At 39.7% G+C, this 13,668-nt stretch overlaps 1 protein-coding gene across 1 annotated transcript in view; it reads right to left on the reverse strand.

Moving 5' to 3' along the window:
- NYAP2 (neuronal tyrosine-phosphorylated phosphoinositide-3-kinase adaptor 2) overlaps positions 1-13,668 on the reverse strand; it is a 242,254-nt gene that overhangs the window by 96,482 nt on the left and 132,104 nt on the right. The window contains exon 3 of the mRNA XM_046642783.1: positions 1,090-2,184. Coding sequence (XP_046498739.1) covers positions 1,090-2,184 — 1,095 coding nt within the window. The remainder of the gene's footprint in view (positions 1-1,089; positions 2,185-13,668) is intronic.

Consider the following 13,668-nt stretch of genomic DNA (forward strand, 5'->3'; position numbering starts at 1 on the left):
GGGGGGGGTGGGTTATTTAAGCAGCTAATGCTTTCTTAAGTCTCTCTGGGTAAAGAAAAAAAAAGATGAGCTAAGTGGCTTGTAACTACTAATGAATAATAATTATCTAAGGAGTGCCATCATCATCTTCCTCATCAGAAGTATTGTAGATTTCTTTTACTCTCTGGAAGGTCCTCAGCATGACTGTGTGATTGGATAAATAACAAACCATGTAGTGGAGTCATTTGAGATGTAAATGATTAATTCTCATTTTATGTACTTCAGGCGTTTTTAAATAACGGAAATCAGTGTAATTTAATAAAATGGCCATCAAGAAAACTGCAATCTGTTTTGACTTTCCTATACACTCACGGGGAGTGATTTGGCTCACAAAAGGATTAGTCATTCAGAAAGAGACATTTCCTGGTCTTTGAAATTCAGTGGCAAATAAAATATTCACCACCTATTTATCGCTTAGTGATTTTTCCTTAATTTATATATTGATAGATCTAGGAAGAGTACCATAGGAATAAGAAGCTAATTACCATGGCTTATAAAAGCGAAACAATAAGCCTATTCTAGTTTAGAGTGAAGGTAAGAATATAATAACATTTAAATATGTGGAGAAAATCACTCATTATGCTAAAAAAGAAAAGTACTAAATTCTATCTGAATTGCTTTCTTTCCAGCAAAGGCTTTCTAATACAGATTTGCTCAAGGAGGTTTCTAATGTAAAATAAAGATAAATTTGACACATCAATTCCATTTTTGTGTATAATCCCCCCAAATCAAGATATTTACCTAAAAATTCCATAGTGATCTGTTTTCTTTCTTAGACTTTCCAGAGCCACTGTAAGAATTTAGACTTTACACTTTATTTAAAAAAACACCCTTCTTTTAATTGGATATATTATATTGCAGAGATTGTCACTTTTAGTTCTTTCAGAACACACTGTATTCTTTAGCGGGGCAAAAGTAAAATACATTTTGAGAAATCAGCTAAAAGGACTAAGGATCATGTACTACGTGCCTTATCTGTATCTACCAGGCTTCATTTTTAAGTCATGAACTAAACGTATAGATTGGCTCATATACAAACTGTGCACTTACTCTCAGCGGGTTCTTTAGAACGGCGGCCGCTGGCCGACTTCCTCAGCAGGCTCCGTCCTGAGGTAAAGAGGCTGGTTAGTTCTTCCAGAGGACTCGTGGGTGTCCTGGACCGGGAGCCGCTCGGAGCCGACCCGTAGGTATTCACCGCAGCGTTGACCATCTTGCTCCCATCTTGCGACACTGGTCTGGTGGTGGAATGAGGCACTGATGGAGAGCTCCTTGAGAGGCTGCCTGAATGCACAGCATCATAGGGTGGAGGCCTTTTGAGACTGAGCGGGGTCAGGGACCGCCCCATGCTCACAGGTGATGGGGAGGCCGAGTGACTTTTAGGGTAGCCGTGGGGAGACTGCGTTCGGTACAAAGTGGAAGGCGGGGGAGGGGACGAGGAGAGCACAGAAGCAGCAGGAGCTGGTCCTAGGGCTCCGGTCTGGTCTTTCTCCAGTTTGGGATGGCCAGGGATATGAGAGGGCAGTGAGGATGGAGATGCTCCAGCCTGCTGTTTCATATAAGACACGTTTTCCAGCACAGGAAGCTTTGTGACCTCCAGTGGGGTGAGCGGAGACTCATCGGAATTGGGGGAGCACTGCACAGGAGCTGGCGGAAACACCAGCAGCGGGGGTCTATGAGAAAGCAGGTTGGGAAAGGGCGGCGGGATGTCACAAAGCAAACCTTTTGGAGTACATGGCACTGAGGACTTGGCAAAGTCCAAGTCAGGCACCGTGGGAGTAGCACACTGCGAAGAACAACTGTGATGGTCAAGGTCACATTTTGAATCTTGGCCTAAATCGTCAAAGATGGGGTATTTCATTTCCTCATAGACGGCCTCACTCTGGTCGTCATCCTCTTTCCTGAAGTCTCTGAGAATGTTCCCCACCATCTCGATATACACCGGCTCCTCCTCCTCGGGGTCCCCCGCTGGGCTGCTGACCTGGGAGAGGGAAGAGTCTCGCGTGAGCGACGTCCTCCTGGGCCCGTGCTTTTTGATATACGTTTCATCGAAAGATGTGCTAAGCTGAGTGTTTGGGTTCCGTTTTGGTTTTGGAGGAGGAATCTTCTTTGAATACTCATCACTATGGGGTCTCGGTTTGGCCGACACTAAAAGAAGAAAAAAAGGTAAAACACATGAGTGCAACAGGAAAACTTTCAAAAATGATTTGCAGTTGGGTTTACTACTATCAACCTTTGATGGGGGAGCGGGGGTAGTCTCCTTCATTTCTAGCTTAAGGTTTAGACTAAAAATCAAACAAAAGTCAAACATTTCCCATACTTAGGAAAACCTGATGACAGAACAATAGTAATATTTATCTTCAAACGAATATTTATAATCCAACACTGATAAATCCATTAAGACCAGGACTATTTGTCCCTCTGCCTTAAAATTTCTAAATAGAAACCTTCAGATGAAATATGTTGGATAAAAACAATCGCAAGTTTCATACATACTAATCTTCAAGAATTAAGCAAGAAGCTCGGGGGGAAAATATCTAGAGTTTCTGTTGTCACAAATGGTCACAAAAATACCATGAGGATTCAGCCTTTTTAATGATGTGGCTATTGCACATGGTCACATCTTGCTTTCGTTTAGGATATAAATGTCCCAGCCTGCTAGACTTAATCTCTCTCTTGGTTCAGATAAATAACTTCTCTACAGAAGGGGCTGATACTTCAGGGGAAATTAACGTGAAAATCTTGTGAGGCTAGACAAGTTAATCTCCAAATCTCCAGGTATTGTTGATTATGGTGTAGTTGTCTGTTTTCGTTCATAAGATCTCTTATGATATCCCAAAGGCTGTCTTGGAATGAATTTATTAGATCTATTCCACTGACTCATCAGATCCCCCTCAAGAGTTTTACAAGAGAATGATCCAGACATTGATGTGTAAGCTTCAAGAATAACTATGGGAAACTCACAACAGATATGTGTGCAAGTGCATCCCACAGCTGGCTGGAAGCCCCCCTCATGATGGAGCATAAACTTCTGACACTATACGGTAGGGTAGAACAGGCTGGCAACACGTCTGTGACTGCAATCAATTGTTTAGCATGCAAGGAAGGTCCTGGAGTCTTGTTATTATCTCATTATCTCATTGTGTTGATATATGATTACAATGATTATCATTATTATGCAATGTGGTAGAATGCAGTTGCTTGTGGTAAATGGTAGCATATAATGCAAGCTGACAGTACAGCTTATAGGTGTAAAACCATGAGAAAATAAGCTTCTCTCTAATTTGCAGCCTTAAGGGGTGGGGGCAGGGGGTGTCTCAAAGCACAAATCAGGAAACACCTGTAGTCGCCTTTGTTCTTTTTTCAACTAGAATACTTATGATTGCAGCTTTTCTAAAACTTACTAAAGGAGAGGCAAAGATTAGTTGGGCGGCTGCTCTACACATCAATCACACCTTCAGAGAAAGCGAACCCATGGAATATTCTAGAAGCAGCTATGTCTCTCACTTTTCTAGGCCATTCCTACTTTCAAATATTCCTCTCCATTGTGCCCATGATGATAATTCTACCGACTATAATCAAACAGCTTTTTGAAGGGAAGGTTCTTAATGTGTCTAGACTTTTCCTTTAACCCATACTTGGAAAAACTAGATGTCCTTTTCCAGGGAGATACAGCAGTGGAGTTTTTTAGTACCCAAAGTGAAAAACCTGGATACATATGGGGTGAAAACTACTCAGACAATTCTTTAAGGGGGACCCAAAGTAAGCAACAGCTCCTTTTTGTATGTCCCACTGGTCATAAATTTGACTGGTTCTGAAATCTCCTGTGTATGTTAATTTTCATATGATTTAAATAAATCATCAGAGTACATACAAAAATCTCAGCCCAAATGAAGTAACACTGTAGATCAATGAAAATATTGACTTAGGACTAAAGGGCCTTTGAAAGAGTCAGGACTTAGAAGAAAAAGCTCACCCAAACTATTCTTCTGAAGCTTGTTTCCTGCCATCCTCCACCTCAGGGTATCATTCTAGGCTCAGTACTCAGTACTAAGTAACTCAGACTCTGGGAAAATATTTGTCACTGACAAGGTGTCTGTGAATGGAGAGTTAACCTAAAGCTAGGAATTAATGTTTGTGCATGAGATGGATAACTCATTATATGAGAACAATTGTACTTGGAATAAGATTTCATTTTTTCTCCCTCCTAAATCATAATTAACTTTTGTTTTCTTTAACCTTTCACCAAAATCTGATATTCTTACCTAGACTCCAGTAGTTGTATGGAGGAAAATAACAGGATAGGCAGAATTCAAGCATTTACTGAGCCCAAGGCTGGGTAACAGCAAAGCATCGAGGGGAGACCATAACCCAGGACTACCAGGCAGTGAGGGGTCAAGAGTAGAGCTGGGAATGGCATGATGTTCAGGGAAGCAGCAGCCTCATGAGCAAATCTGGAGCCAACATCCCTCTTCCCCCATAGATTAGAAAGTGGCCTTTGGAATGGGCAAGACCAATGCTTAGGTTACCCTCAAATGTAAAAATGTAAGCAAATAATACTTCATTTTGTTTGCAAAAGGAAAGAGAAAAAAATGAAATAAAGACCCTTCTTATCTATGAAATGACTGAAGACAAAGGAGTTTCTATTCTAGAACATAATACAGTTAGAATTAAGTTAGACCAACTACTCATTAAGAAGGAATTTGAACAATCATTTGTATTGTGAGGACAATTTCAATGCCAAACCAAGTATAACTGTAAAATTACGTGGCATGAGCATTTAATCACTTTCAGATCTGCAGTATTTTATTAATTATTTTGATGTGTACAGTCATGCGTCGCTTAATGATGGGGATACATTCTGAGAAATGCATCATTAGGTGATTTGGTCATTGTGTGAACATCATAGAATGTACTTACACAAACTTAGATGGTATAGCCTACTCCCCACCTGGGCTATAGGGTACTAATCTTATGAGACCACCATCGTATATACAGTCTGTCAGTGACTGAAATGTCGTTATGGGGCACACGACTGTACAGACATTGTCTGAAAAGGGGAATAAAATATAACATGTGACTCTTATGGTAACTCTGAGATGATCAAAATTGACAGCTGCTATGGGCTGAATGGTGCCCCTCCCCCTCACCCCCAATTCGCATGTTGAAGTCCTAACCTCTCATGTGATGGCCTTGGTGGAGACGGGGCTTTGGGAAACAATTAGGTTTAGATGAGGACGGGAAGGTTGGGTCCTCATGATGGGATTAAGGCCTTTATAAGAAGAGACACCAGAGAATGTGTTTGCTCTCTCATTCTCTCCACCATGGGAGGATACAGTGAGAAGGTGGCTATCTATAAGCCAAGAAGACAGCTCACCCAAGAGGCTGGCATCTTGATTTTGGACTTCCAGCTTCAAGAACTGTAAGAAATTAAATATCTCTTGTTTAAGCCACCCAGTCTATGGTATTTTGTTATGGCAACCCAAGCTGACCTAGACAACAGTATATTTATTGAGCCCTACGTCAACACCCTGTACAGTTGAATCATGAGCACCCACTTTAATTTCATCCATACACATTGGAATACATTAACTAGCTTTGTTATTTTAAGAATTAATGTAACTCCTCTCCAGTCTTTTAAATGTAATTTTCACCTTCCTCTGCCCTCTACCTCCTCATCCCCTGAAACCACATCACAAAGAACATATTAAAGCTGAATGCAGAGATGCTCTACCCAGGTACCCACTCAGGAGAACTCTTCCACCAAATGGCCTGTTATTCTGGTTCTTCTTCTCAATCTGACTCTCCAGCCTCTGATCCATGCCAAAGTACATGCTATTGGATGCTGACTCATTTTCTGGATGTTTTTAGTTTGCTGGTGGTGTTTGCTTTGGCATCTTGATTCCCTGCTCCACTCTCTTTTGCTGCCCACCAGCCAATGCATTTCTTCAGCCAACCATGCCCAAGCAATCCTTCATTACCCAGGCAAGCTGCCTCCCTCTCCTCTTCCTATGTGGTGAGAAGAGCCTGATGCAGGCAGATTCATATAACTCAAGTCCATTTTGTTTCCTGGTCCTCTTCTGTTGTATTGATCCAAATTTGAAATGAGAGTATTGAGGATTATTTAGAGAGTAAAATCTTAAGTAAATTACAGATGATGAGGAGGAATAAACAGATTCATTCCTTCAATATGGGAGACTGTTTTTCCAAACAATATCTACTTCCCATTCCACACCCCACTTGCGATCTCATGGGTCTTTCTGGAAAATCAGAAGAGGAAACGATTTATTTTCTAATGAACTGATTTTTCTCTCCGTTTGCCATTTATCATCTAGTTTTACCTTAGTCCTAGTACTGAGTAAATAATTCATAGGGCAATGAAAATTTGTTTCAACTGTCACATATGCTTTTGTCCCCCCTTAAATTGACCTGTATAAAGCAAAGTCTGAAATTTTAAGCAACATTGTCACATAATTTATTCTACTTTAACCTCACTCTAGGGTTAAAACTTAAAGAAAAGTTCACATTTAAAAAGTCATTTCTTTAGAAGGTATTTAAAAATAGTCTTGATCTATATACATAGATGCTGAAATGCTGCTGATAAAAGACAAGGAAAATTGCATTGCAAATTTCAACATTTAACGAAATTCGACCATAATAAAAAGGTAACTTTTTATTGCTCTTGAATGAATTTTAAATTCTTTCTAATAAGCCCAAAGATAGAAACAATATTTCCTGTTCAGCTCCAGAACACAAATTTTAATGCTTAAAATAGTATAATGACAGCAGCATTGAATAAGCAGAAAGTGACATTTTTGAAATGAGATATCTGAGCACAAAGGTTATGCCTGGCTTTCAGTCATGCCCAGATGATCCGTCTTTCACAGTTAATTTTGGAAATTCACCATGTCACTTGTCAACCTATCCTTCTGAAATAATTTTTCCCTTATTAAAAAAAATGTAATGTAAAACCATCCTTTAGTATCTGTGAATGTTCTTGACTCAAGAAGAGGAAAAATGAGACACAACACAGGTCAGTATTTCCCTTCCTGGAAAGTCTGTTTGGCCACAGAATCCCAGAATTTGAAGAGATCATAGAGATTACTCAGCCCAAACTTTGTATATTACTGATAAAGAAATATAAATTCCTTATCAATACTTTTTAAGAAAAATTTAAAATTTCATAATATCAATCCAATCTTTTATCTCTTTTAAAACAAAGGAAACCAATAGGGGAGTAAAGCTCTGCAATTCATCATTTCATATATGGCACAAAGCATCAGTTTTAAAGGTCTTCTCAGCCCATGCTATAATAAGAAAAACATAATTTTGTAGCTCTAGTTATAGAGGTATATTTAAATAGGTAATTCAAACCAGGAAATGAGAGTCCAATAAAGAAAAGTAATGTCCACACTGTGCGATACTGGAACTGGCTGACTCTGGAAAGTGAGAGACACATTTCCCACTTTCAGCAGAATTTTGCTCACAATAACTCTCTTTTCACAACTCAAAATTCCAAGGGTTTGAGGGATATTTTTATTTTCACAGTCACAAGCTCCACAATACCATCCACAAAATTGTTCCTTTTCTATTTCATTTTGTTAAATGAAGGTGTTTGTAAAGGGATGGGAGTAGCAAATGCCATTGGTCTGTTTACGATAGGACCAAGAAAGTGTGATAATGTACAAAAAGGACTGGATTTGAAGTTGTTGGACCTGTATTATTGTCCTCAATCTGGCGACAATGACAGCAAAGAACTCAGATCAAAGTTTAGATGGAAACAAACAATATTAAACATAGAACTGACTCAACAGTGTGGTGTTGAAGTTGAACGAGTCTTGGCTTAAGCTAGAAGACATGATTCTAGTCTCTTTTTTTGCCTCAGTTAAGCTGCATAACTTTGGGCCAATTACTTTGAAGTATATTTTCATTTATACTCAGTTTTTTCATATGGATAATAAGAGACTTCAATCAGAATCATGGTTTTTTGAATTGCTCATCTCAACCCATTAGTTATAAAATAAGTTGGAGTTGGTACCCAACATTTTGAGAAAATGGATTAAAATAGATTAGAAAATACGAGTACATTTCATATGATGGGAGAAAAGGTTGTTTCTGGAAACAATATTTATTTATAGATATTTCCTAGATCTCACATATCTCTTATAGGTTATGATGAAGAATGTTTGAACAATCCTAAAGCAGAAAATCTCTGGTTTTTACTCTTCAGGAAGGCTCCATCAATTCTTTCCCTTCCTGTATATGCATACTTTAAACCCTTCAAGAAGTGGAGTCTATTTCTTCTCTCCTTGAATATGGCAGCTTTCATCTGCTCCCCAAAAAAGCCAGGCACCATGAAAGAAGTCTGACTACTCTGAACTCACCATCTCTGTGATCTTCATCTGTGAGAAAGCCCAAGCTAGCTAGGGGAAAAAGAATCAAGAAACTCAATCAATAATGAAAATGAAATCCCAGCCATACGACTTTGGTAAAGCTGTCCTAGTCACCTCTCCAGTTATTTGAGCCATCACAGGTAAGATAGCAGAAACTGTGGATCAATGACAAGTCATCCCCATTGTGTCCTATTGAATTCCTGACCCATAGGATTATGAGCCAATACGATCATTGCTTTTACGTCTCTAAATTTGGGGGTAGTTTGTTGTGTGTGTATACATACCTGAAACTGGTACCAGAGGTATGGTGCTGCTGTAACAAAAATCTAAAACTTGTGCATTGGCTTTAGGACTGGGTGGTGGCAAAGAAATATGAAGGACAGTGAGGAAACTATTCTATTGGGAGGCTGGAAAGTTGGTGAGAAAATTGCCATTGGAGGCCAGAAAAAAATGCTATTGGAGGCCAGAGCTGTATTAGAGACTGGTGAAAAATTGGCAAGACTGTTGCCTGTGGTAATGTAGAAAATATAGAATATACCTAATGAATTTGTGGACCTGACTAGGGAGAGTTCTGGAAGAATGTGAAAGTGTCATTTGGCTTATTTTAGCCATGATTGGTAACAGATTGCAAGAGAAATAGGGGGACTATGGAAGGAACTATTTAGTTCTCAAGCAAAAATGAAAGGAAATACAGTAGCCCCTCTTACCCACAGAGGATATGTTCCAAGACCCCCAGCGGATGCCTGAAACTGAGGATAGTACCAAATCTTATATATATTATGTTTTTTCTTTTAAATACAGACCTATGATAAAGTTCAATTTATAAATTAGGCACAATAAGAGATTAACAATAACTAATAATAAAATAGAACAATTACAACAATATCTGTAATAAAAGTTACGATAGATCTTAGCAACTTCAGCATATGATTTTTTTCTTTCTTTATTAAGTCAAGAACTTCCACCTTTTCACTTGAAGGAAACACTTGTGGCTTCTCTTTGGCATTTCCAAATTGCCAGCATCAATACTGTTGAGCTTTGGGGCCACTATTAGGTAAAATAAGGGTTACTTGAACACAGCACAGTGACAGTCGATCTGAGAACCCAGATAACTATTAAGTGACTGACAGGTGGGTAGTGTATACAGCATGGATACACTGGACAAAGCGATGATTCATGTCCCAGGCAGGACTGAATAGGAAGGCAAGAGATTTCATCACACTACTCAGAATGGTATGCAATTTAAAACTTATGAATTGTTTATTTCTGGAATTTTCCATTTAATATTTTTGGACCGTGCTTGACCATGGGTGACTGAAACAACAGAAGGCAAAATTGTGGATAAGGGGAGACATACTGTAGTTTCAACACAGGATTTGCCTTGAAGCCTTCTCTAAGCAGCAAAAGGTTTTCAAAGAAAAAAATGGCCTCAAGGCAAAGGTCAAACCTAGAGGTCTGCCATTAAAGTGTGGTCTTCAGGTGAAAATCAGATTAAGGGGGTAGCTGTAAGATCCCTTGTTGAGATCTCTGAAAGATTTAAGATAGTGAACTGAAAGAATCTTTAAAGAATCTTAGAAGTGTTGTCCCACAGCATCTTGACCATAACCCTAAGGAGAGAAAGGCCTGTCTCAAAACAATTTGTGTTTCTGTCTTTTGCTTAATGAAATAGAGTATAATTTGATTCATAGGAAGACCACAAAAATTGTAAAGGAGCTTTGTCAACTTTGACTAAAAGGGATAGAGACTGTTCACATTTAAATTTAAAAAGCTTTGGGCTCCCAAACTTTCCAGGGCTGGAAGGGAGTTGAGAAAACTACTCAGATACAGCTTAGATAGAGGTCATTTCTCATGGACAAGAAAGGATGACTCAGAGAGCAAATTTAAGAGCTCAGAGAGCAAAGCCAAGAGCCACAGAGAGCCAAAACCAGAGAGCAGAACTGTGTCCTAATCAATCAATATTCTCTACCCTCAGAATAGGGAGAACTGGGCACGTGTGTGCAACTGGACTTCTGATTCACCAAGAGCCAGTGACTTCTATGTGCCTCACCAACCTCCAGCCCCCCTTTATTGAACAGGACCGTACATTGCAATTTTCCTGCTCCTGACCTGCCAGTCTGTGTCAGGTTTTATAGGGCAGATAAATTGTACTTTTAGTTCAAAGGCCTTTTCATATGAGGAATTGCACTCAAGGAGCCCCATGGCATGTGAGCATGATTTAGATGACGAAATCTAGGATTTCAAGCTGATGTTGTAATACACGGAAACAAGAGAGTTTGAGCAAAAGGGTGAGAGTATTTTACCTATTGGAAATATTGTGGCTAGAAAGGCAAATTGTAGTAAACACTCTTCAAAGATAGCCACCATCAATTCCTTCCCTACTTGTATGCTTTCCACCTATCAATAGGTAGAGTCTGTCTCCCTCTCCTCAAATCAGGTATGTCAAACATTTTGACATACCTTGACCACTAGAATGTGGTAGGAGTGATATCTGAGTCTTGGACTTAAGAGAACTGACAGCTTTCACTTCCTCTATCTTAAAAGCCAATTGCCATGTAAGAGCTGTTAGACCAACATGCAATGAGGAAGCTCAAGCTAGTCATCTGAAGAGGCCACATGGAAGAGAAAGACAGTTCAGACATGTGAGTGAAACCTTCTTGGACTTTCCAACCCATCCCAACTGCCAGCTGAATATAGCCAAATGAGACACCCAACCAATGTCACATAGAGTACAAGAACCACCCACACAAGTCAAGTCAACTCAACTCACAGAATAATAATAAGCAATAAGTTGTTGCTGTTTCGAGCCATAGCATTTTGAGTTGGTTTATTGCACAGCAACAGACAACTTTAAGAAATCTCAAAATTAATTTCCTGTTTGCATGGATATCTCATCGAAAATGCTTTTGTTACTTTCATAGAACTAGAGTACAGCGTGCACCCTGAGGAAACAGAAATCATCCTTCCAGAATAGAGAAATTAAGAAAGTAAGATTGTCTTCTGAGTATTATAAAATCTCCACAGGATGATTCAGAAAAGAGATATAAAAAGAGATTACATACTTTCTGGTCAAAAAGACCAGACTGAAATCAGAGTGAAAGGTATTAACATAAGTAAAGGAAGAACAACCAAAAGGGAGCTTTCCAGCCACAGGGAACATAGAAACAGCAGATCACAGACCAAAACTTAGTGGCCCCCCACAGCAGTGCCCAGGGGATCTGGTCCTCTGTTACATCCCTGTTGTGGGGATGGACCCACATGCTATGAGAGCCTGAAGCTACTACACATATAAGTCTTATAAGTCCTTCTTTTTCTAACTTCAGATTCATCAAGTAACTTTTTAATAACTTTGATTTCCAAAATATTATGCACACGTTTCTCATTAGAAACAAGCAAAGTAGAATGCTGGTTTCCCATACTGCTATGGTCTGAATGTTTGTGTCCCTGCCAAATTCACCTGTTGGGATCTTAACATCCAATGTGATGGTGTCAGAAGGCGAGGCCTTTGGAAGTGATTAGTTCATGAGTATGGAGCCCTCATGAATGGGATAAATACTCTTAGGAAAGAGACACCACAGAGCTCCCTAACCCCTTCTACCATGTGAAGCTACATGAGAGATCGGCAGTCTACAACCTAAGACTCGACTAGAACACAACACGTCGGCACCCTGATCTTGGACTTCTAGCCTCCAGAACTGTGAAAAATAAATTTCTATTGTTTATAAGTTACCCAGTCGGTGGTATTTTGCTATAGCAGGCCAAATAGACTGAAACATATATCCATCTCTTTTGAGCTTGGCTACTATGACATCTTGGTTACTCTAGACATCTGATATGGAGTTTCTGAGTTTATAGATTGAAGGTCAGTACTATACCAGGGCAAACTCACCACAGTAACACCATTTCATGGGAATCTGTCCAGCCAGGCAGCCAGCATTCCCAAGGAGATACCACCCTCTGTTCACAATGTTTATCATAAAATGTCTAGTTTTATATTTTCATCCCAGGGCGATATCTTGCTTCCCAATCTCTCTCCTCCTGCTCTAGCCATGGGATGCCCTTTAGACATAGCCTACTTGTAAAGAACAGAAATGGTGACTGTGCTGTGGGCATTTCCTTGGCTACACTACTGCAGTCTCTCAGATTCCACCTGCTATTCCATACTTTACATAAGTCTAGAAGGAAAAGAGAAAAGAACCGGAGGCAATGCGTCCATCATGGAGAGGGACTGTTGAATGCTCCCGGTTCAAAGTACGCTGAAATAGTAGGTTCCATAACTGCAAAAAATTCTTTGTTTGACCAAACAGTAGTCAGCCTCCTGAACCTTCCTTTGGGCCTATCTGTGTGCTTCCTTGTAAAATCCAATTTAGTTAATAATCCAGATAAAATAAGTTTAAGCAGAATCCCCTACTCTCAATATCTGATCACCCTTGATATCTTATCAGGTTCTTCATCCTCCATCATCCCCCAGGTGATGTCTGATCACCCTAGTCTGTCTTCAACAAGAATCCTATTAGGTCAGTTTAGTTGGAAGCCCCCTTACTCCTGATGTTTCCTCTTAGTAATTTTCCATCCACCTACCTCTACCCTGCTCCTTGGCTGTGAATTCCCGTTGCCCATGCCATATTCAGAGTTAAGCCTGGTTCTGTACTGAGGTCTATTTTCCCCTACTGCAATAGTCCTAAATAAAATCTATTTTTGCCTATATAACTACTGTCCAGCTCTAGTCTTTGCTTGACATCCCTCAGCAAGGACGGCTTCTTCATGGCAGTCACATCTCAGCATGAAAGTCGCTTCTTCAGGGAAGTATTCCATGACCATCCATATCACATTGAATATTTCCTTCATTTACTTCTCAACTGGACTATGTAAGCATCTACGTGGCTGTGTATGTATTTTCCTCTTCCTCACTTGAGTATACTCTCCATGAGAACAGCGGTTCCCCATTTGCTTTGATTTTTCCTAAATCATCTGTGTAAAGTGACTAGAACATCACAAATTCTTGGTAAATATCTGTTCACTTTTGAGTGAACAGTAGACCTTTGGCATTTTTAGAGTCAGTATGCAGGAGTTCAGGTATTCTCTACTGACCCTAACGAGCCATGAATACCCGTATAATCTGCCATTGTCTTAGACATTATTTGAATTAAGAAGAAGGAAGATGATGAGTCATGTGAAGGGTAGTAACAGTAGCCAGAGAAATGCAAGTGTGGATGAGAGAGGAGTCTAAGGAGAAATATCA

Source organism: Equus quagga, chromosome 17, assembly GCF_021613505.1.
Source record: "Equus quagga isolate Etosha38 chromosome 17, UCLA_HA_Equagga_1.0, whole genome shotgun sequence".
NCBI classification, from domain to species: domain Eukaryota; kingdom Metazoa; phylum Chordata; class Mammalia; order Perissodactyla; family Equidae; genus Equus; species Equus quagga.